Source organism: Thamnophis elegans, chromosome 4 (genome assembly GCF_009769535.1).
Source record: "Thamnophis elegans isolate rThaEle1 chromosome 4, rThaEle1.pri, whole genome shotgun sequence".
Lineage (NCBI taxonomy): Eukaryota > Metazoa > Chordata > Lepidosauria > Squamata > Colubridae > Thamnophis > Thamnophis elegans.
In genome coordinates this window covers 20,943,563-20,966,450 of record NC_045544.1, presented here as the reverse complement: position 1 = coordinate 20,966,450, position 22,888 = coordinate 20,943,563, and the positions used below count along the sequence as shown (strand labels likewise).

At 35.1% G+C, this 22,888-nt stretch overlaps 1 protein-coding gene across 1 annotated transcript; it reads right to left on the bottom strand.

The window, feature by feature from the left end:
- Nucleotides 1-42: 42 nt before the first annotated feature.
- Nucleotides 43-21,491, bottom strand: CASP8AP2 (caspase 8 associated protein 2). Its single transcript, XM_032216286.1, has 10 exons — nucleotides 21,323-21,491; nucleotides 18,863-18,941; nucleotides 17,294-17,371; nucleotides 14,328-14,425; nucleotides 13,784-13,858; nucleotides 13,251-13,366; nucleotides 9,782-11,928; nucleotides 4,375-7,600; nucleotides 2,425-2,524; nucleotides 43-1,600 (listed from the first exon to the last, which is right to left on the bottom strand). The coding sequence occupies exons 2-10, from the start codon at nucleotides 18,912-18,914 to the stop codon at nucleotides 1,544-1,546; spliced, it is 5,949 nt and encodes a 1,982-aa protein (XP_032072177.1). The 5' UTR covers nucleotides 18,915-18,941; nucleotides 21,323-21,491; the 3' UTR covers nucleotides 43-1,543.
- Between the last annotated feature and the right edge of the window lie 1,397 nt (nucleotides 21,492-22,888).

Here is a 22,888-nt window from a genome sequence, read left to right as displayed (position 1 = left end):
TGAATAACCATAAGCAATTCAAAAAGATTATAAAGTAGGGTATAAAATACTCCAAACCAACCTTTAATTAACATTAAACACATTCATTTTACAAGGGTTGAGATTCATATTACAGAATGCAGTATTTAATGTATACAAAATAAAATTTGTTCTGTGTAAACAAAAATTTACAGGTAAAGAATTGTATTTGAACACAGTATTTTACACAATATAGAATTCTGTACAATACATTATTTACAGGAAAGTAACATATAAAACTTACAATTTACAAACATGCACATTTTTACACTTCCCCTCTCTCCCTCCCCTCTTTCAAGCCAGTATGTCATATAATCAGTTTTAATCGATGAATTTTAATATTGAGAAGTTTTTGAAAAAATGAGATATTTTGTGAGTGCTGCCTCTTAAATATTTCCATGCTGAAATAAAATCTTTGCCCTTCAAAATAAGGTCTTATCAGGACAGGACAGGATCAATTTAACTGGTTTATCATTAATTTGAATCTTAATTAAGTTCTTAATTAAAGTATGGGGTTAAATTGCAAATTGCACACTCTATTAAAAATAGTATTTTTGCAGAGTTATAATTTAAAAGAAATGATATTTTGTTAACTTGTGGCAAATCTGCTTTACAAATGAAAGTTTGATATGAAAAACAATGTTATATTAGTCTGTAAAATAATACAGCACTTTAAGCAGAGGAAACTTGTTAATACTGGTGTTTTATTTGTAAAATAAACAATATACACTAGTTCCTCATAAATTCTAACTAATAAGCCATATTAGGATTTGGCAAATATACCACAAACTTTAAGTCATATTTGCACTTAATGAAAGAGAAAAAAAAGAAAGTATATGCTCAATGCTCCTTTTAAGTTTTCTCATGATTATTGGAGTCTTGGGCTAACAAACACTCCTTTTATTTCTGATCAACAAACGATAGTCAGATTGTTCAACTCAGAACAGTGACTCATATGTTAAAAATTGGTCTTGTGTTAACCAAAAAATTTAATGAAAAAAAGGATTCTGAGTACAACACAGAGGAAGAAGAAGCAATAAAACACCTTGTTCTATGCTTTATTTTGCAAATGATCTTTGGCACCTGAAGTGGGTAGAAGTCATAGAAAATTCACAGCAGCTCAGGAAGTTCAAGCCATACTACTTTCTTTTTCCTCTGTATTCCAAAATGTGCACTAGAGTTTTACCATTTGTTTTCTGTATTTAACACAGAAGTGTCAAATTTGTGACCCGCAGCCTGGATGCGTCATGTGCTGGCCCTGCCCCCACCTGGTTTAGCGAAGGAGGGAAGTCCCAATACATCACATGACAACACCGTGACATGAGTTTGACACCCGATTTAACAAGTTACCAGTTACTTAATGTAATTAAAAAAACAGGGTTGCCCCATAAGATCTATGAGAATAAATGAAACATTTAAATTATGGGTAAAATTGGAACAAATTGTTATTTGGATTGGAAAGCAAGCACTCTTTTCTCACATGCACACAGGGCAAAGATGTGCATAGATTTCTTCATTTGTAGTATTAACTGCCAATTGACATCTTGAATAGCTTCACTAACTGCTTGAATCGTTCTTCAACCTGTGGAGAGAGAATATAAAATCTATTTACAGAGTAGGTATTCTTCCCAGGGAATTCATAAGTATCTCAAGCCACCCCCGCATTCGTATGGACATGGAACCAAGTAGATGAATCAGGTATAAGAATTCTGATTATTAAAGCAATTAGAAAAAAATGCTACCAGACTCAGAAATATCTACTTGCCTCATCAAAGATTTCTAGGTTATTTGTATGTCCTTACTAGTTCTTGCTTTAGCAGAATGTTATTTTGTTATAGAGAAAGAAAATTGTGATTAAAAATCCCAGGTTTCTGTAATTCATTCATTGAAGAGTGAGATCTGTTTAAATGTAGACCCACACATTTAGAGTCAACTTCCATCAGCCATTCATCCTATTAACTAGGCCATTATTACATAACATAGTCCCACTAAAAGAGGTGACACACAACCCAAAATACTGCATATTTCCATTTGTCTTGAAGACTAGAATAAAGACTTCTACTATTTTTCTTTCTTTCTTGCAAACAGATAGCTGCTTCTTCAAGGAACTCTTCCCTAAAATCCAGAACCCTAACATGAAATAAGTTAGTTTAATAGTTTTATCTCTGACAGAGCACTGACTTTTGTTTAAACTGAAGTTGCTGAATTAGAGAAGTTGGGCAGTACGCATAATTTTTGCCTGTGTTTATAACCACTTTTCTGGCTAATCTTTGGAGTGGGGTAGAGTTTGTCTTAATTTTTGAAAAGTTTTCCTTTTAGGTGAATATGGCATTCTCTATTCATTAAGGGAAATACACAAATGCAGAGTGAAACCAACTAAATACAGATTCTTATCCAAACACGCACCTGAGCTGGAGTTTTCTTTAACTGGTCAGCAACAGAAGTGAAAGTTTTTCCTGAAGGTCCTTTTTTCTGACATTCTAATAGGATCGCCCTGTCATCATTTCTATAAGAAACATAGAAAGTGAATTTTTAGTCACTGAATACCCACTTATTTGATAATAAACCAATTACTATTATATTGTCCATGTTAAGGATTTAAAATAAAAACAAGAGGTGAGATTCATAGCCAAAGGATACAAAAACTGATTCTGAAAAGAAAACCTGATCATTTCACCAGATAATGTATTCTCAGACCACTCAGAACACCATTATGAATGATGTTACTGTACTGCATTAAATTAATAAAGCAAAATGATTGCTTATGAGCTTTTCTACACAATAGAAAAGCTGTAACCAGGAAGAGGAAAAACATTTTCAATCACAATATTTACAAAATATATTTCTACAAATTATCTATTCTGTTATTATTCTATATCTGTCTTATGCTTCCAGGAGTAACTGTGTATGAGTTGGGTGGCTATATAAATGTGCTTAATAAATTAATACCTAAGCAATCAATTTTTGCTGCTTTATTTCACTAATGTTCCTGTGCCCATTCTATTTCACTTATTCTCTTCAGGTATTTTCCATTTACTATCCAACAATGTCCATGCTACATAGGTAAGTTACTTCAATTCTTAAAGTAACCACTGATAACTTATTTTGCAATCAAGAGAACTGTCAGAGGTTTCTACCACCCATTTACAGAACAGTAATTTGTAGGTTCTGTTTAAAAAGCAACCACAGATACAGGTAATTCTTAGCAATTGTTCGCTTAGCAATTGTTCAGTTTTGATGGACCTCAAAAATTGTGACTTATGGTCTGATTTTGAAGTTCTAACATCTGCCATCCCTCCACACAAACACCTGACCACATTTTAGGCACTTGTGCAACCAGCCCACATTTATGGGTGCGTGTGACTGCTATTTATGTTTTTAAGGAAACTGGCATTTACTTCATTTCCAGCAAAAACCACCAAAGTGAACAATGGGTTCACAGCCATGGTATTTGCTTCACAATGCCATGACTGCAAAAAAGGTCATAAAATTGGATCTGGGCACATGGTGACCCACTTCGTGGCCATTACACCTTAAGACTGAAACTGTGGGCTCAATTATGGTCATAAATCAAGGACTATTTGTAACAGCCCACATTCTGGGAAAGTCGTGCATGATTAAGACTGTTTATTTTGTCATAATAATTTTGCTGAATCCTTTCTTGGAATGCCTTTGCCTTTTAAGATGTAGACTCAGTGACTGGGACCAAAAGATTCCCAAAGTCCTCTGCTCAAAGATCCATTCTTTGGTTTACCCATTTTTAACTTTTGTTAGACAAAGGCTTTTTCATTTATTCATTTGGATGGTTTTAAAAAAACCCACCCCTTCAGCATTTGTTTTCATTGTGACTTGATTCAAGAGTGTATTTTGAAGCAAGAACCATAAATGTTGCAAATTCTTTGATGACTTGTTTTACCATGCTCAATTGCTGACATTTGCAGACAAACACTAGCTATTATAGATACACACGATATAATTCACAAACTACAGAAGCCTATTATTCAATTTTGTACCCTATGCTCAGAGTAGCTTTTAAATTCTCCTCTCTCAGCTTATGCTACAATTTTTATAGCAAGTCATGGAAGACTGCACACTTACTCTACCTCTGCCAGAACAAAGATTAAAGAAGTTGAGCTTGCAGCTAATGTTAGCGAGGCTAACTCATTACTAAGAAATGCCATAATGTTTAATGAGATATGCAACATAGCTACATTCTTATGCGGCATTCCAAAATCCTTTAATTAGGAATAAGCAGCTCTAATGCCCATGATGTGGTATGTTAGAAAATAAAATATAATCTCAATCTATTGATCTTTTAATGTATTCAAAATTCCGGTCCATTTTCAGTATTCTTACCTTGTCCAAGAAATAACAACTTCTCCTTTCTTCTTAATGATATTTTTGGCACATAGATTTGATGGTGACGTAGATGATGTTGAGGATAATAGATCTTGGTCTCTAGTTGATGCTGGCTTTGTACTAGATAAGCTTGAGGCTACAGAAGTTCTGTCTTTAGCGTTTTTGCTATTTTTACCTGTTTTTTTAAAATCCGATTCATTATTTTCCTTTCTTTGCTTTTTTGCATTAGATGCTTCTTCTGTTTCCTTTTTCCTTTTCTTCTTTTCTTTGCTAAGTTTAATTGGACATCTTTGACCATCAATATTAAAGGTAGTATTTTTTTCAAAATTGCCATCTCCTGTAGACGTGTCTGGCTGATTTACATTTTCTTCAACTTCAGTCTTTGATATATCAGCTACTTCACAGTGACTATCTGCTTTATGTTTCTCTTGATCTTTACATAAACTTCTCACTTTATAATTTAAAGCAGACTGTTCTGTGGGATCTGTTGGATTCAGTTTATTTTCCATAGGAATCACATCAGTCAAGCCAATATGTGTATCAAAATGATTCTGAGATGGTAGTTGTTCCACAGGTGGACTTGCTATTGATCTAATTGGGAAATCTTTTGTTTTTGCACAAGGTAGATCTTTTTCTTGGAACACTTTCATGGGGATTATCTGAGGAAGCTTAAAAACCTCAGGTGCAACTGCATTTTGATTTATTTCATTTGAGGATTCTTCCAAAGGCACTGTAGATATCCTTAGTTCTTCAGGAGGGTCTTGCAAGTCAGACGGCTTTTCTGAGGCAGCATCATTAAGCGATGCCTGATTTGAAACAACTAAATGAGGGTTTTGAGTTTGGTTTGTATTACAAAATGGTCTCTGAACTTCAAGACTGATGTCACAAGATTGTTCTTCTCTGTTTTTATGAAGAAGGGATTCTATGGTATTAATAACATCACCAGGAGTATCAGGATGGAGGTCTTGTTGAGGTTCAAAAAGACCAGGAATTGAATCAATTGCAAGACAGACAGATGTCTCTTTCAAAGGCTCCAATGAGTGAGAAATCTGCTTTTTCATAATACGGTTATCCTTTTCTTTTTCAGTGTCAGTAGTATTTATAATTTCTTTAGATATTTCTCTCTCTCTTGAAGAGATACTTTGGGAAGTTAAAGTAGCAAGATTTTTTTCATATATATTTTCATCCTTCCCTTTTTCAATAACAGAGATTAATGGTTCATCTGGTATGGCTGTCTGATCAGTGGGTGACATAGATGATGTAGCACGCCTTATTTTAACAATAAAGTGATCGTTTGATTTCTCCATTATTACTGCTTGCATTGGAAGGTTTGGACAATATTGAAATCCGGGAGCAACAGGGATATTTGCCCATGATGAACAGCTTGACTTACTGCTTGAATTATCAGATTCCAAAGCTAAGTGGATGTCTTGTTCAGATGCATCCTCCTCTTCTAGATGAGCATCTTCGCTGAAGTGTGCATTTAGAACATCTTCAGGAACTGATCCCAATACATCAGGTTTCAAGAAACTAAGATGAGCATCTGACTTCAAAGGAGAAGGAATAGTCAATGATACTGCTAGATCTTCCAAAAGAATAGAAGAAACCAGAGATTTTTGTTTTTCCAGAACACATACCTCACCTTTTTTCAAGATAGGACTAGTAGGAATTTCAAACATACAATTTTCATCTAGAATATTTGGATCAATGGGCATTTGCAATCTAGCTAAAAATGTTGAATCTCTTTCAGGTGAAACTATGGGCCATTTAATACCATCAAGTACTCTCGATTCTACCTGGATATCCCTTGAGGATGTTTCTTCAGTCTCATATACAGGATTATTTCTATCGTTCTGACCTTCTGGCATTTGCTTTTCTGGTGTTCTGAATTCCCACTGATTCTCATCAATGAAGTCAATGTTCTTCTCTGAAAGGCCAGAGCCTTGTAATAAACTTTTAAACATTTCACCCATTTGAGCATCATTAACTAAATTGAATGTTAGCCCAGACATTTGTTGTTCTGTGAGAGGTCCACAGCTGATATCAGATTTTTGAGGATCTCCAATCATATCTAATCCTTCCTTTTCATATTTTCCAGTTTTCAAAGCAGTATCCTCTGTGGAATTCTGCTTAAAATGTGCAACTTCAGGGAGAGACAGTCTTGTGCTATCTGTATGGGAATGTTTGTATTTTGTAACTGTATTTTTGTGGCGAGCTATTTTATTTATTTCCTGGCGATCTGTCTTAAACAGTTGGCTACCTACTACTGGTTTTGGAAGGACATGTTCTTCAGACCTTTTCACTTTAGCATTTAAGCTTGGTTTCTTTGATTTCTGTCTATCAATTTTATTGTCAAGGCATTTTGAGCTTCCTTTCTTTCTTTTACGTTTACCATGATCATTCTCAGTTCCCAAACTTATTAAATTGCACAACTTTAGAAGGATTTCTTTTATTTTATCAAATAGATAATCCAGCTGTTCGTCCACAAGTTTCCACAATTTTTTCTTCATATCTGATTGTTGTTTTTCGAATAGATACTCAATTGCAGTATTCTTTTTAATCTGATTGAGTTCAGATTCAATAACTTCACAGAGATTTATCTTTATGGCCTCATTTGATTTGCACATTTTAGAGAAGTCAATATATTTTATTAAAGATGTAAAATTCAGAACTGATGAATCTATTATTTTATGAAACTGCTGTATTGGAAACTGTATCTTAAATTTCATATAGTTTTTTCGTACTTGTTTTCTTACAGCTTTCAGCATCTGCATAAACTCATGTAAAGTAGAAGGCTCAGAAGTAATTTGAACTATTTTTTCAAGACAATCAATACTCACAATTTTATTTTTCTTCATTTCCTTTGAGAATATTATTGTTCCATCTTTAGGCTTTTCTTTACTTTTTTTCCCAGAAGCCAATTTTCCAGGACACTCATTGGAAGATACAGATTTGACTTTGTAGTTGTATGTATTCTTAGATGTATTAGATCTCTCAGGAGAAATTTTTCTTTTCAACTTTTTACTTTCAGAGTTTTTTTCTATTTTGGGTTCATCATCAGCATCACTTACAATTTCTCCTTCTTCTAATTCATCTGGAGATATGTTTAGCTGAGACTCTTCTAAGATTTTGTGATCACTGCAAAGTGGCTTTTGATTTTCTTTGTTGAGTTCACTTGAATTGTTGCTTCCCAGATAATCCACTGCACTATCTGGAGCAAAATCTGCAACCAACAAAACAATCAGTAAGTGAAAAATATCACTCCAAAAAGGAAGTGTCAAAACAAACTGTTTTACAGTATCATTCAATTACTATTTATTTCACGACTAAATATTTCCACTTGTAATTGCTAATAATTTTTGTATTTTATATTTTAAAAAGGTAGCTTTCAAAATACATGTGGCATGATTAATATAATAGATTATCAAAAGCATTCATATTCTGTACAAATTCCTACCAGCCATAAAGCTGAATGCATTACTGTCCTAGACACATTTTCCCTTCACTGCATCTATTTTGCAGAATTGTTAGCATGACAAACTTCAAGAGTGATTACAGATGCATTCTGAGTTTTTTGGAAGAAGAACTGGGTGAAAATAAAATAAACTTTAGAACTGAAAAATAAATGCTTTCATGAAAAGTACTTCACACCAAATATTAGAAATGCAACATAGGCTACAAGCACTTTAAGGAACACTGTTGTAGGAACCAACTGATGATAAGTTTGAAGTTGCACTCCACATTTTAACAAACTGTCACTAAAAATCTTAAGCAATAATGTATACAATCTACTGTATGTGAATCCAGAAGATCAACCTCAGAATATGAGGTTTAAAGTTAAACATTATGTTAAATGGATTTTCATTGTAACTGTGCATACCTTATTTATGCAGAAATAAAATTAAGATACGTCAATTTTGTCCTTAAAATATAGGCACCTAAGCATTAGCATATTTAGTAGGATATGGTTGCAAAAATCTTTGGCTGTAAAAATCTGTATGATCATCAGATAAAAGCAAGTTTTTTTCTGTATCTCAACTAGTCAACCAGATTTCTCCTGACCAAATATGGTAAACTTACTGTATAGGAATGTACTACAATAGCTGCCAACTAACTTGGGATCAGATTCAAATTATATTGAAGTATCTGCAATTTAATTTTGCTGGAAATCAGATTTAGAATTAAAATAATATGCTTAGGATCAACACACGTTATTGTAGTTAGTGCACTATTTATTCATTCTCAGACCCAGTATTTGCTAATAGCCATCCATTAAGGCTTCTGAGATTTTAAAAAAAATTGAAACTAGCATCTCCCTACCAAACCTCAATGGAAAATGTTGCATAAACTGAAGGTAATAATGTGACTTTCCTCCACTTCAGCTAAACTGCTTTTTTATCTAAAAATAAACAAACCTTTGTAATTAGCTTTTGAAGAGTTAAAAATAAAGCCATGTTTTTAATGTCAGTGTATGTGTATGTGTATGTGTTTGTGTGTGTGTGTGTGTGTTGTATTTGTGCTGATAAATAAATAAAGGGAGACTAGTATAGGTCTATTTCAAGCTATTTAGCTCTCATCAGCTAGCCATACCCTTACTGGGATTCGAACCTGTGCTGTATTACATCTTAGGCATCTCAAATCCCAATAAGGGTATGGCTAGCTGATGAGAGCTAAATAGCTTGAAATAGATCTATACTAGTCTCCCTTTATTTATTTATCAGCACAAATACAACACAAAGGCAACAGTAAAAATATTGGGTTTCTGTCGTGACAAGCCGATAGACAGATAATGGAAGCAGTTAGCTTCCTCCCATAATTGGGGCATACCAGGGGTTGTGACACTAAATATAAATATACACACACACACACACACAAACACACACACATAATTATTATTCTAATTTCCTGACCAAGCTTCTGAAAAGTTGGAAATCAGATTATTTATCCTTATGATGACTTTCTCCTATGTGCCTCATAGCTTATTAAAAACATGTTAGTTATTTCACATCTGGATCACCAAAATAGATTTTGAACAAATCCTAAAAAATCAGTATTGCAAATAAGAGTAAAACTATAATCGGTAATCTATTGGAGACTTGACCAAATTATATTATGAAGGTCTGGGATAAACTGTGATTTGAATGGATGAGGAATTATTATATTAAACAGTGGGGAAGAAAGGAAGTACAATTCTTCCCTGAGCCTTAAACTCATGGCTCTTGTCCAAACTTTCAACCAGCAGGAAGTAAAGGGAAGGAGCAATGAATTTGCTACTGCTGTACCTTGCAATCTACCATGAAGTTTTTTGGTTTTGGCATAAAAATATTTCCTCCAAAGGCATTCAATCCAACCAGAAAAGGACAACATTTTTGTAACAAGTACAACAAAAATATTAAAAATATACCTGCATTATAATTTGTCACTTTGTAAGAGGTTTCCATTCTGAAAATTTTACCCAAGGGTCGTATTGGACTGTTAAGAGGGCTGATTGCTTTCGGGATGTACCTCATGTGATTTAGATCAATGCTCAGTATTGAGTTATCATCATCAACTGAAACTGGATTTGAGTCTCTTGTCTGAGACACAGCATTTAATCCTTTATTGTATAATGACTCCATTTGGCTTCCATGCTTGGGAGAGCTTGGATTCAAATCTTCAGCTTTGGGGTCAGTTATTGAATTATTCACACACAGTATTTTATCATCTTCTGTACTAGTCTTGGGAAGAGGTAGGCTTTCATTTTCAGTGTACTCCAAGATCTTTTTATCTGCACAATTACTGGATTCTTCTTTTGCCATGGAGGACTCTGAATCAGTCCCATTAACTTCATCTACTACTCTAAATGTATCAGAATCTAAAGAACTCCCAGTCTCCAGGTTATGAAAAGAATTTAACAGCGCCTCTGGCTCCATGGGATTTTTTGGGCTTGGGGCCACACATGCTTCCTCAGAATCTTGCATCTCTGTCTCAGTCAGCAGAAAGAGTTTCTCATTACCAACAATTTCATGCTGTAGTGTCACATTTTGTGGAAATGCTTTACATGGCTTACTATCTAAAATTTCTGCTGGAGTCTCGTTCTGCTGATTTGCTTTTATCTCAGAAACAGATGTAGTTTTTTCTGATTTAGTTTGAAGGGGATCATTATGAATTGGTCCCAATGGCATTTTCACTTCATTAGTGGTATTAATTGGTTCATTTGGGACTAACATTATTTCCTGACTTGGAATTTCCATCTCATCTTCGTTAGTAGTCTCTACTACTATTTTGGATTTGTCCATTTGTTTCTTAGCAGGAGAGAGTGTTAAATTCAGCTTCTGCATGAAGCTCAATTTTAAGTCTTTGCTTTTTGATTGCTCTTCATCTCTTTCCACCTTAATGGGCACAGGCTCGTCTGCAGCCTCAACTATCATGGCAATTTCTTTGGGTGGAAAAGGTTTCTTTTTCTCTTTTTTTGCATTGTCTTTTAGTTTAATGTTTTCCTTTACTGCCTTTGGGGGAGTTTCTTTTGAATTTCGTCTTTCAGTTTGAGAATTTCTGCTTTCTCTAGGTTTGTCTCTTCCACTTTTCCTTTTTGCTTCCGTTCGATATTTGTCTGATTTGGAATGGGTGCGTTCAGGTTCATATTTTCTGCTATCTTTGTTTGAGTTACTAAGTTTTCGCTCTCTATTAGAACTATGTGGCAATGTTGATTTTCCTCCTTGGCGCCCAGGATCATCTGTTCCTTTAGTTTTCCAACAATCATTACGTTTTATCTTGTCTTCTAGGTAACCTTTACTTAATTCTTTAGGATTTCTAACAAGTGTATTATTTTCAGGGGTATTAGTAGCTTTACCAATTCTTTGCTCTTCTATATATTTATCAGGTTGTCTGTGTTTCTTACTACTGCTTTCCTCTTTGTTCTCTTTTTTAAAGTCTTTCTGGTTTATAATTTGTAATTTTTCAATCCTATCTTCATTAATGTGTTCAGTTTTAAGCATTAATTTATCCCTAGGAACCGATTGTTTTTCCTTAGAAGAGATATTATCAGTTTTGCTTCCAGCACACCAACTGCTTTTGATATTTAAATCCTTTCTATCTTTCCACAGTCCATTTCTGACTAGTTTTTCTGGGTTAACTTGTGGTTTTCCAAGAGTATCCAGTATGCAATCTACAACACTTCCAACATTTTTCTGTGTTTTTGTTTTGTGTCTGCAATCATTATCCTTATTGTAATGTTCGTTATTTTTTATCTCCCTTTTCTCCTTTTCTCTATCACAGGAGCTATCAACTTTTGACAGCTTTGTGGGAGTGCCGTCTTTGTGAAGCTGCTCAGGATGAGATTGAAATATGTAAGAAGTATCTTTTTTTTCCAAATGAACTTTCTTATTTCCTGTATCCCAAGATGGACTGTTATGAGATATATCTCTGGGCATGTCCTGTTTATTTTTAGGATCAGTTTTTGAATTATTTTCTGGGAAGAAATCACTGGATTTATTTTTTTGTTTTGATCCTTCAAAGTTCCTTGTATATATTTTACTGTAGGTATTGTGATGAACTGGAGCTTCTGTTAACCTGTTAATAAAAACACTATTTTAATATGCTACATTATACAATAACTATCCAAAATCTGAGTACAATAGAAGATTAGACTGACAAAAAGACAATGTACTCTCAAGCACAATCAATAAAAATATGAAATGTTTACAAATTGAATTCTTTTTAAATAATATTCTAATTTTGATATTACTGAGATCATTATATCAATGATATTGATATATTTTTATATGTAATATTTAATTTTGATTTCATTTTGTAACCATTAAGGCTAGTTATCAGATTCAATAGTTATTACCAGTTATTACCCACATTTGAATAGTCAAGAATGCTGAACTCTGTACTATGTAAACATGTAGGCCAATACATGTATCTCATTAACTCTTCTTTTCATGCAACTGGAGACGCAAACCAAGGAACAACAAACCATTATGTTCCAAATTGGGATTTTGATTAAATACCCAGGGACATGTGAAAGCTAGGAAAGCTAGGAAAGCAATCAATTATTTGATGAATTAAGGAGCCATGGTGGTGCAATGGTTAGAATGCAGTTTTGCAAGCTAATTCTGCTGACTGCCGGGAGTTCAATTCTCATTGGCTCAAGGTTGACCCAATCTTCCATCCTTCTGAGGTTGGTAAAATGAGGACCGAGATTGTTGGGGGCAATATACTGACATTGTAAATTGCTTACAGAGGGCTGTAAAGCACTGTGAAGCAGTATATAAGTCTAAGTGCTGTTGTTAATTGTTGCAGATAAACATATAAACACTCCCCAAAAATTATCGATATTTTGAATAATAATGAATGAAACTTAATTATATATTTATAGCAGAAATGAAAAATAAAAGTCTGATGCTAGTTATGACTAGGTTGTCTTAGTAAGTAGCAGCAACTAACCTTCATGTTTGACTTTGGAAATTAAGAACAGAGTCTGCTTAATACATGGATGAGGGATCTCCAAGGAGTATAAGAATTACAAGCTAAGCTGGGAAGCAATAAAAAAAAAAGAAATGCCAAGAAGCAACAGAAAACTGCTACATTGCTGACAAGACTGAAACAGTATGCCACTAGAAGTCATGTTATACATTTACAATTAATTTATTTCAATGGGTTTTCTCTGCATAAAATTAAGTTTGGCTTTTATCCTAAAAAATTATCTCATGAAATATACATACATAAATGCTAAGAGCATACATTTGTCTTTAAGATAGCAAACTTTCACCTGGGATTGAAAATGTTTGGAAACAACACTTCTATTTTAAGTTAAGATTTCCCTTTTTTCTTTACTTTTTTCATCATTAAAATCTTTCAAAAACAACGTGTAGGTTAACTTTTCATACCTTCGCTGCAGATTACCAATTTCTTCATCCTTGCGGTTTATTTCCACTCTAGCTGTTTTGATAAGTGCTGAAATATTTTTTTTAAGGGACAGATTTTCACTTTGTAGAAGAGAGTTCTAAGTCAGAAAGAACACAGACATTTAACATATTATAAATAAGGAATTGAATATATGAACAAAAACATGATAAAGTTTAAGAAATTGGCATTTAAGTTTATTACATTTTCAGTTGTAATAAGCTAAAAAAATATGTTATATTCAAAACATATTTAACATAATGCTTCGTAGTTAAGTGCATAAAGGATTGCATATTAAGCCATTAATCTTACTGATACTTTCCTGAAAATAAATATCACTGACCAGAATATGTTAACATGTTAGGTTAGTTTTCAAGGGTAACTGCTTTATAATAACTATTAAATTATTACTACTATTTTCAAAAATACAACCACTTTTATGCAGTAATCTCTTCCCATTTGCACTTTCTGCTATCTGTATGTATGTCTTGGATCCTAATACTTATTGCTTTATCACCTGTTTTTCTATTTCCTGAAACTTCTTCGTCAACTCTTGAAGTTGTTGCTTACATTTCTCATGTTCAGCCTGCAACTGTCAAGACAAAGATTTCTCATTTATATTAAAACACATACTTTGGATACAGCAAATACTAAATAATACAAATATTTTCTGAGTTATAAGGAAGTGTTTTCATCCCCTACTAAACACATACATATTAAGTATATATCCCATTCATTTTAGCTGCAACATGGACAAATGGAACTATCTGTAAAGCAAAATAAATCAAACTCCAGTTACAATGTTTAATTATACTTCAGTTTTTGATAACATTAAAATTTATTATTAATAAATTACAAATCAAGCTCCTTCTCCTTAGAATCCAAACTGAAACTTCCTTTTAATTGCATAAAGTAAATTTTAAAATCAGAGAATTTTGAAATTTATCATTTCAATTACTGTATACATATTAATATAAGCACAAATATAACTAAATGTTAGTTATTACAGTTACCTAACTGCAATTTATTTCCCTGATGTGTTATCAATGTAAAGTACATACTTCATTGAAAGTGGCTTCCTTGGCTGTTTCTTCTTCAATCAGGATTTCATCGAATAGGTTTAAATTACTTTTGATCGGCACTTTTGAAGCACAATTGCCTAAAGCAAGAGAGATGAAAAGTAGTTTTAAAAAAAAGAAAGAATCCTTTGTTTTCTTTGAAAGAAGACTACCAGACTTTATTAAGCTGGTAGCAATGGTTAACTAGTGCACTCTCTCGAAATCATATGAGAAGCTTCACATCTTCAAACGTATGGCTCCATACACTTGTTCAGTCCCAGCCCTACACTGCAACCTCAACAAAATGGGTTTCTATATCATCCACAACATTCCAAATATTGTAGTTGTTCCATGAAAGCCTCAGGAATATAAAGGACAGTTATACATCTTCATCACTGACAATGCATAGTATCATAATACCTAACAGAGGTATTACCTCTATTCAGTTTCATAAATTACTCTCTTTGTATTTTCTAGGTATAGCTTCGTTTTTATATAATTCCTCCTGTTTTATAGTTGTGTATGCTGAGCAAAGACCATCATAAAGAGACTCATTCAAGTCATTAAACTGGTTTTGAATGTTTCCTCAGTTTCAAAGGGGATTCATTGTGTGGAGACAAAGAAGCACTACAAGCCAGTACACAAAATACCCCACATCTCCAAAACCAATTTTGCACATGAAACTAGGTTTCAGTTTTAGAATCCTGAAACTATTTCACACATGAAACTAGGCATAGTTTCAGAATCCTAGCTTTAGCCAAATAAAATTATTTATATTTTGTTTACTCTTTGTTACATATGAAAGCCAAATCTTAAATATTAACATATACAATATGTATACACCTTTGGATGGAAAACCACTTCTAATCTACTGCATTATGATGAGATTTAAGTTCAAATCTGTACTGAAATACTTACTTACTTAATAAAATTTGTATTCTGCTTCAGTGCTATATTCTTAAATTTCTTACTACCAGTACAATAAAAATATAGGTATATCAAATAATAAGCAAAATGATATTTACAAAAAGTTTTTAAAACTGTTTTAACAAGAATGTAACAAAACAGTTTGGATAAAACATATATTTGTCTCCAAATGCTTTGCAGAAAAGGTATGTTTTAAATGCCATTCTGAGTATTAATAAGAAAGTAGTAATCATTACTTCAGACAGGAGAATATTAAAGTGGGTGGGGCCATAACAGAAATGTCTAAGCCCCTAATTTACCCATTTCCTAAAGAGTAGGAGTTTTCAACCTATCCTGTCGACTGATTCCTTCTGTACGTAGACACTCTCAAAGGCAACCAGAAGTCAAACTTTATAAGGCTTTATAAATAATAAGCACTTTGAATACATGTGGAAAGAGACTAGTGGCCAACTTAGCTTTATACAAAGGTATTACAATGACTGCATTAACAGGCTGTCACAGTTCCAAACCAAGCCAGCAAAACAAGAGGCCACACTGTGAGTAGAATGGGTCTCTTTGGCCTGGCTCCAGCAAGTACTCTACAGGCCTGGATGCCTTCTGAACTGACTGCAGCTGGCTGGCCTTCCTGGCTCCTGTCCCAGCATGAGTCCCATCACTCAACACCCATCAGTGGCCCCATGCACCCCCCTACATGTGTGCGGCAACTCCGAAACAGCGCATTGTGGCCCCTTTGAACAGCACGCTGTGTCAGATGTTGACAGGCGGTCCACTCTACCAAGGGGAACGTATCTGGAAGTGAGCAGGCACATGCACAGATGAGTGGAGCAATCCCACCTGGAGTTAAAGATGAAATTATTCTGGGAATGGAAAGTTCTGAATCAATAGTCACTGTGTCTTGCTGGTTTTAAATCTTAGCCTTTTCCTCCCCTTTTCCTCCCCTCAAGTTTCCATTGTATTTCCTATTCAGCCATAGGTGGCAATATGTAATAGGTTATTAACAGCATTTTGAAACTTCAACATATATTTAAAACCCACTAGATAGACCAGATAAGAACTCACTTGTTAGATGAAAGCTAAAACTATTTTTATTGAGATGGGCGGCATTTTTGCTTCTTTTTATAGTTGAGTAAATTGCCAGTGACTGATCTCTGCCTAGGCAGCATCTAATTCTAAATGAATATGTATGATTTTATCTAATGAATATGTATCAAATTATCTTAACGATCTATTAAGGGTTTCTCCTCTTTAAGATTCCACCAAAGATTCTGGTCACTTTAAATAGTACAACTGAATGGCATTTTATGGATGCAGTATGAGAAATTTAACAACATTCCATTGATCTTACTGTCATGGTACATAGCCTAATTTGGGCTCATATCCATATTTTATAATAGTTGCTCTTTGTTTTTCACTACCATCTTGTCTCTTCGTTTCATGTTCTGGAACTTATCACTAAAGCAAAGAGAATCCCAGGAGTAATAACAGGGTGAGGTAATCCTAGTACTGCTTTTACAGCATCTGTATATCAGAGGCCTGATCAAACTGCCTGATAAATCTGGGAAATTCACCAAGCCGCTTCTGAAAATCAGACAGATTCATAAAACATGTGGGGTGGACAATGTAAGTCTTTCTAATACAGAAGTTGGTGGTGCTATCCAAAAGTAACATGTCAGTACAAGGACTTGCTGATAATGTCTCCCTTACCAGATAACATTTAACATACACTTAAATAATAGATTCACTGTGTTACACATCCATTTCCATTCCATGAGCAGGACCTATGATTTGGCAGAAATCAAAGTTGTCTTGACAGGAATGAATTCTGAGCTAAGACACACCCAAGAAAAGTTGAAATTCCCTAGCAATAACAGCCTGGGGAAATCAATTATTAGAGCTGATACCAAGCTTATGAAACCTTGTTTCACCAGGTTTTCATCATTTTTACTAAGCTTGTCTGGGTGCGGGGAGAAAAAAGTATCTGTATCGTACAATTCAATTGAATAAAATAAAAAAGAAACTTCATAGCAAGGCAAATAACATACTAGAAACAACTGGAGTGCTGTCTAAGTCATCATAAATATCCACAGAACTCTCGTCGCCATCTCCCCCTTCATTAGAAACTGTAAATAGAAAGAACATCGCACAAAAGATGTTAGCTGTTCATGTATTACAATAACTGTAATATACAAGAGATAAAGATTGCTTTACAAACAATAAATCTACAATACAACAAAAAAACATTTTATCCAACCAACTTATCATTAGGTTGAAGAGGTTGTATCCAAACATCCTGAAACAGAAACTGATGTGCTTCAATCTCTTTACTGATTTCATATTGTATGTGGTTTTATTATGTTTTTGTAACTATGATTTTACTGATGTTTTGATTGTTACTGTGAATCACTATGGCTTGTTTGGTCAGAAGAGGGTCAAAAATATGATTAATAATTAAATTCCTGATCAGTTCAATTCACTTATTGGCACCAATTTAAAAGGGAATATAAGACACATAAGAAAAAGAAGCTTTCTATACTTTAAACTACGCATGTTCCTGATTATTAATCCCAATGAAAGACATATCTGTATATTTTATCTTGTAGAGTAAAAATAACTGTCAAATAGGGGAATTTTGGGGATTTGAAGCATGCAAAGTCAGAAGGAGTCTGAGATTTGACAGGTCCATTAATCAAAACATTGTACAGGTGCTTTCCAAATTCATAGTTAATAAACAAATGAGAAGAAATCTATTACAAGGTAATAGGTAGAGGAAAATAAAAAAGATTTAAACTAAGGGTTAATATAAATATGTCATGATACCTAGAATTTACAGTAGTTGCTGTTTATTATTTTTTATCTGCAATAGTATCAACTTATTTATCCAAGCATTGCATTGCTCTTTATTGCTAGCTCCCGAGTACCAGTATGAATTCTGAAATGTACCATTTGACTCGCATCTCTGTTCAAATTGCATATTTATCAGCTTGGTTTTATAAAATAAAATGTACAATATAGTTCTCAACTTATGATAGTTGCAAAAATTGGCATAATAGAATCTGATCAAGTAATGATCTGCTTCACCACTGTTGCAACTTATAACCATTATTGTAGGGCTAAATTACAGTCGTAACGAAAGGATTACCTATAATTGGTCAAATATTATTGTGTCATAAATGATGTGACATTAACTACATAATATAACATCACATTTCAGAAATGTTAATGCCTACCTTCTATCATTTAATTGATAGTTATAATAGCCTATTTCTAAAAGAATTGCTGGAACGATATCAATCATTATTTATATTATTATAATCAAGAAGTCATATATGCTCATCAGCACAATTTTGCTTCTGAAGAAAAAAATATTAAAATAACATATTGTAGAACTTATCAGCAAACTCCTTTTTCTTGGGCTCCTTCAAAAGTGCATGAAGGGAGGTTATGATTGTAAGGAATAGCTCCTGAAATAGACATATACAAGAATCTACTTGAATAGAACTTTTTGAAACATGTTATATGACTTTTTCCACCATTGTCTATTTTCTAGATAATACCATAGTTAGAGCATTTTTCTAATGTCTCCAAAAAGTAAAATAATCAGATTTACTTACTGCCATGTAGATTAGAAAGTGTCGTTCCATCTTCATCCTCCTCTGTTCCCATTATAATCACTTCCTAAGTATACCCCATCTAAGTTTGATAGAAAAAAATTAGGACATCAGTCTAAACAAGAGAAACATTTTATATCAGACATAGACAGCCTGGTCCAGCATGAAAGAGAATATCTATACACATTCACATATCTCTATCCCACACTTTAAATAACAAATGTGTAAGGGGAGAACTTCCATCTCCTTTCCATGAATCTTGATTTTTCAGAAAATATTGCCATTTGGCAACATCAAGCTATCTAATGTTTTTTTTCCCCCAGATTTAGAAAGGAAGAATAATTTGCTGGCAATTCAACCATTAGAGAATTGTAAAATAAAACCTTGCTTTGGCCATCATATCTAAGCCAGATGCAGTGCTGGAAACCAAAAAATGAACTATCCTCAACAGATTTAAACTGAAAGAGAGCAAACCACTTCCTGGGTAATTGATTCCATGATTGGAACCATTTCTGCTTTTTCCATCATGAAGTTTTCCTTAACTTTTAACTGGAATCTGACATCATTTGGAACCATTATTCTATGTTTGATAGAGAATGCGTCATGTCATAGCATTTTCTGTATGACTCAAATTTGATGTGTGCTATAATTTTCTGTAGATATCCTTTCTCAAAACTAAAATGCCCATTTTTTAAAATCTCTCATGATTTAGTTTCCCTCATTTATATTTGTTTTCTATCCCTGCATCTGTTCTATTTATCTTAATTTTTTTAATGATATGACATCCAGAATTGAGCACAGCACTCAAGAATCAATGAAAAACAGAGTGAAACAATCACTTCCTCTGTTTCAGAAACTGTTTTTCTACTGATGTTGCCTTAAACTTCCACTTTTTTGACAGCAATGTCACACTATTGGCTTATATCCATCATAGGGGCTGCACACAACCTGCAAACTGTCTATCCTTTTATATGAAAGGCAACTACAGAAGCTCACTGGTTTAACTTTGGGCTAGTCACTGTCTCTTAGGTGAACCGACTTGTCACAGGATTGGTATAGGGGAAAAAAATGGAAGAACACAGCAATATGTATGTCATGCTGAACTCCTGAACAAAAGATGGGACATAAATCTAAAAACTATGTAAATAGTTTTTTTTAAAAATCAGATCCTTTCATAAGAGTTTATCAACTGTACTGTTGAACTAGGACCATTAAGACCTGGGTTCTAGTCCACCATTAGTCACAGAAACTCATTGAGTAACTTTGGTTCTGTCTCTATCAACCCATCCTACATTGGTGTTAAAAAATAGGAGAAAGCACTGTGTGGCTTTGAGTTCCTGAATGAAAAATATACAGTAATAGAAATCTATTATTCAAATAACATTAGCTAGATAAGTAAGTAGACTCTGATACATCAGTGTAGGGGGGGGGGAGGAAACGCAATCATATTATCAACATGCTGTTATTTTCTGCTTGAAAGAACAAATTATAACAAAGGTGTTCTCACTCCCAAAATCCTTTCCAATATCCACCCATCACACTTTGCCAGAGATGCCAAGAAAAGCACTCTCCAAAAAGTTGTAGTCTGACAGCTGTGAAGTGTCTCCCCCCCCCCCCAGTTAAATGGCACAGCACTCTGTACATGTTTTTTTGTGGACCTAGAACTTGGTTTGCCTTGATTCCCCCCCCCCCAAAAAAAAAAGTCAACTGTTTTTCCTTGAAGATGTTTAGGCTTCTCATCCAACAAACTTCTTCATTTTGGAACTGAGCGAAGCAGCTTTTCTTGGATGTGAAGTGAAATGTCTTCAAGGAAAAACAACTCATGTTGCCTTTTGGAAAGGGAAAAAAAGGCACCTTTGGGACTAGGATTAGATTTGAAAAAATAATAAACAAACAAACAAACAAACTCTATCAGAAACAGAATGAAGCTGAGTGGAGCCTTGAGAGGCTGGTTGTTGTTTCTGGACGTGAAGCAGAGGCAGCTATATTGTTCCCCGAGTTAATATGAAAAGCAAAAGAAGGGAAAACGGGTCGAAGATGGATGGGCCCGACCGGATCTGCCCTAGTGCCACTTTCCTCACGGACCGTGAAGGTTTGTTTACGCCGCGTAACAGGGCCCTCATTCAAGCCTGAGGAAGGCTAAAAAACCCAATTTTGTCACTTCAGAAATCCCCCTTTTTCCTCGGCCAGGCCCAGGGTTGACCGGGCCGAGTGGACGGAAAGCGGGGTGAAGCGTGGGTGTGGGCTGGCACGTCTTGGTGCCCTCCGGATGCCGGTAGTAGCCTAAGAGACTGGCCGGAATGACGGGTATTCCGAGGCCACAGCACATCAACCAGGCAAGCAGGTTGGGAAAGGCGAAAGCGGATGCTCCGAGCAGAGATAGGAGGATTCAGAAGAAGCACCGCCAGCCCGCCACAGCTCCCCCAACGACCCCGCCATCAAGCCTCCATCCCTCTCACGAACCGGAGTGAAGCGGCGAGTCCTGCCGTTCCTTTCCGAGGCTCAACGGGCGTGGCGGAGACGACCTTCCCCCTCACCACCACCCTCAAACCTGCAGGGACTTCATCTTCTCGCTTTTCTCGCAAGATTTACCCCCTCCATTCCCCACCCGTAACAGGCCAAACCGGCGGGGGGTTAGGTGGGGCCAGGAAAACGTAACCAATCACTTAAGACGCCGGAGCACGTACTCTGGCGTGACGTCACTAGGCCCCACCTCCGCCAGGAAGAGATTTGGCGCCAAAAAGCGTCAGGATCATCTTTAAGCCCGCCTTGTATATGTTTGGGTTGGCCCGTATTGTTGAAATGAGCCGTGAAAATTGTACGGGACCTTTTTCGTAAGGGATTGTTTTAAAAAGCCTGCACTGTTCGCGTATATTATTTTTTTTGGTAATGGGAAGATATTAGGTTTTGTAACGGCAATCTAAAGTCAAAGTCGGGAGAAATCGCAGAGTTTTGTGATGAACAGTTAATAGTTAAATAACTATTAACAGAATGAGGCTGAGCGGAGCCTTGTTAAAAGCAGTTTAAAAACGCACCACTCCTACTGTATAAGCGCACCAGCGTGCCTACTGTCCCTGTTTTAATATTCCCTTGTATTCGTATTCATTTCATGTATTCATAATCATGATTATACTTATATCGTATGTAATTCATGCTTGACAAAATAACTTTTTTTTTAAAAATGTTGTCCATAAGATCTTGGCTGATTTTAAAATGCTAGAGAGGATCTGGCCTGGTTAGTGCTTGGATTGGAGTCAATGAAGAAATGTCAGGGTTATCGGTTAGACTAAAAAATGAAGGGGGAAAAAAATCCCAGATGAAGACAAGAATCACATATATGTGACCACCAAAACCACTGAATCATAACAAAATTTCAAAAGCACCAGTTACTAATATATATAATTGTAGTGTAGGAAGTTATCATCCAGCCCTCTCCCAGAAAAATGAAATATCCTAGGAAATATTGAAAAGGCAGAATATTTCTCTGGATGTGAAAAGAAACATGTTTTAAAAGACAATAGTTGCCTATAGCTTTCTGCCCATCCCCAGCTAATGGGCCATTAAGATGGCCAGGCCAGCCCACTTTACATAATAAAGACTTCTCCTCACTGCAGCTGTAGGGGGAAGGGATATTACTCAACTGACCACAAGGCAACTGAGAAAACTCATCACAGCCTAGAGAGTAGCCCCCTGCATGGCACCATGGGAGTCTGACAACCAGTCAGAATACATTTCTTACACAGGAACAGGAAACAGAGAGGTGGGACTGAACAGGGTATAAAAGCCTAGCAAGCCCCTTCCTCAGCCCTTCTCTTCTTCTCCATCAACATTGAAACATGTGATCACCTTTTCTGGTCAGGGCTCAAGCCATGTGGCCCTGTCCAACAATAAACCATCTTTCCAAGCAGCCTCCATGTCTCCAGTGTCTTCTTCCCCACTTGGAGCCAAACCCAAAAGGACATTTCTTTCAACAGTAGGAAGGAAACTCCATCTGGTTCAGTTCCAAACTGGGAGAAAGATGCTGCAAAT

Coding starts and splice junctions, on each gene's coding strand:
- CASP8AP2 (XM_032216286.1), bottom strand. CDS start 18,914: ATGGGAACAGAGGAGGATGAAGATGGAACGACACTTTCTAATCTACAT. Junction 14,426..17,293: donor CAGCACTCCAGTTGTTTCTA/GTATGTTATTTG, acceptor CTCTTGCTTTAG/GCAATTGTGCTTCAAAAGTG. Junction 13,859..14,327: donor AGGAAGCCACTTTCAATGAA/GTATGTACTTTA, acceptor TTGTCTTGACAG/TTGCAGGCTGAACATGAGAA.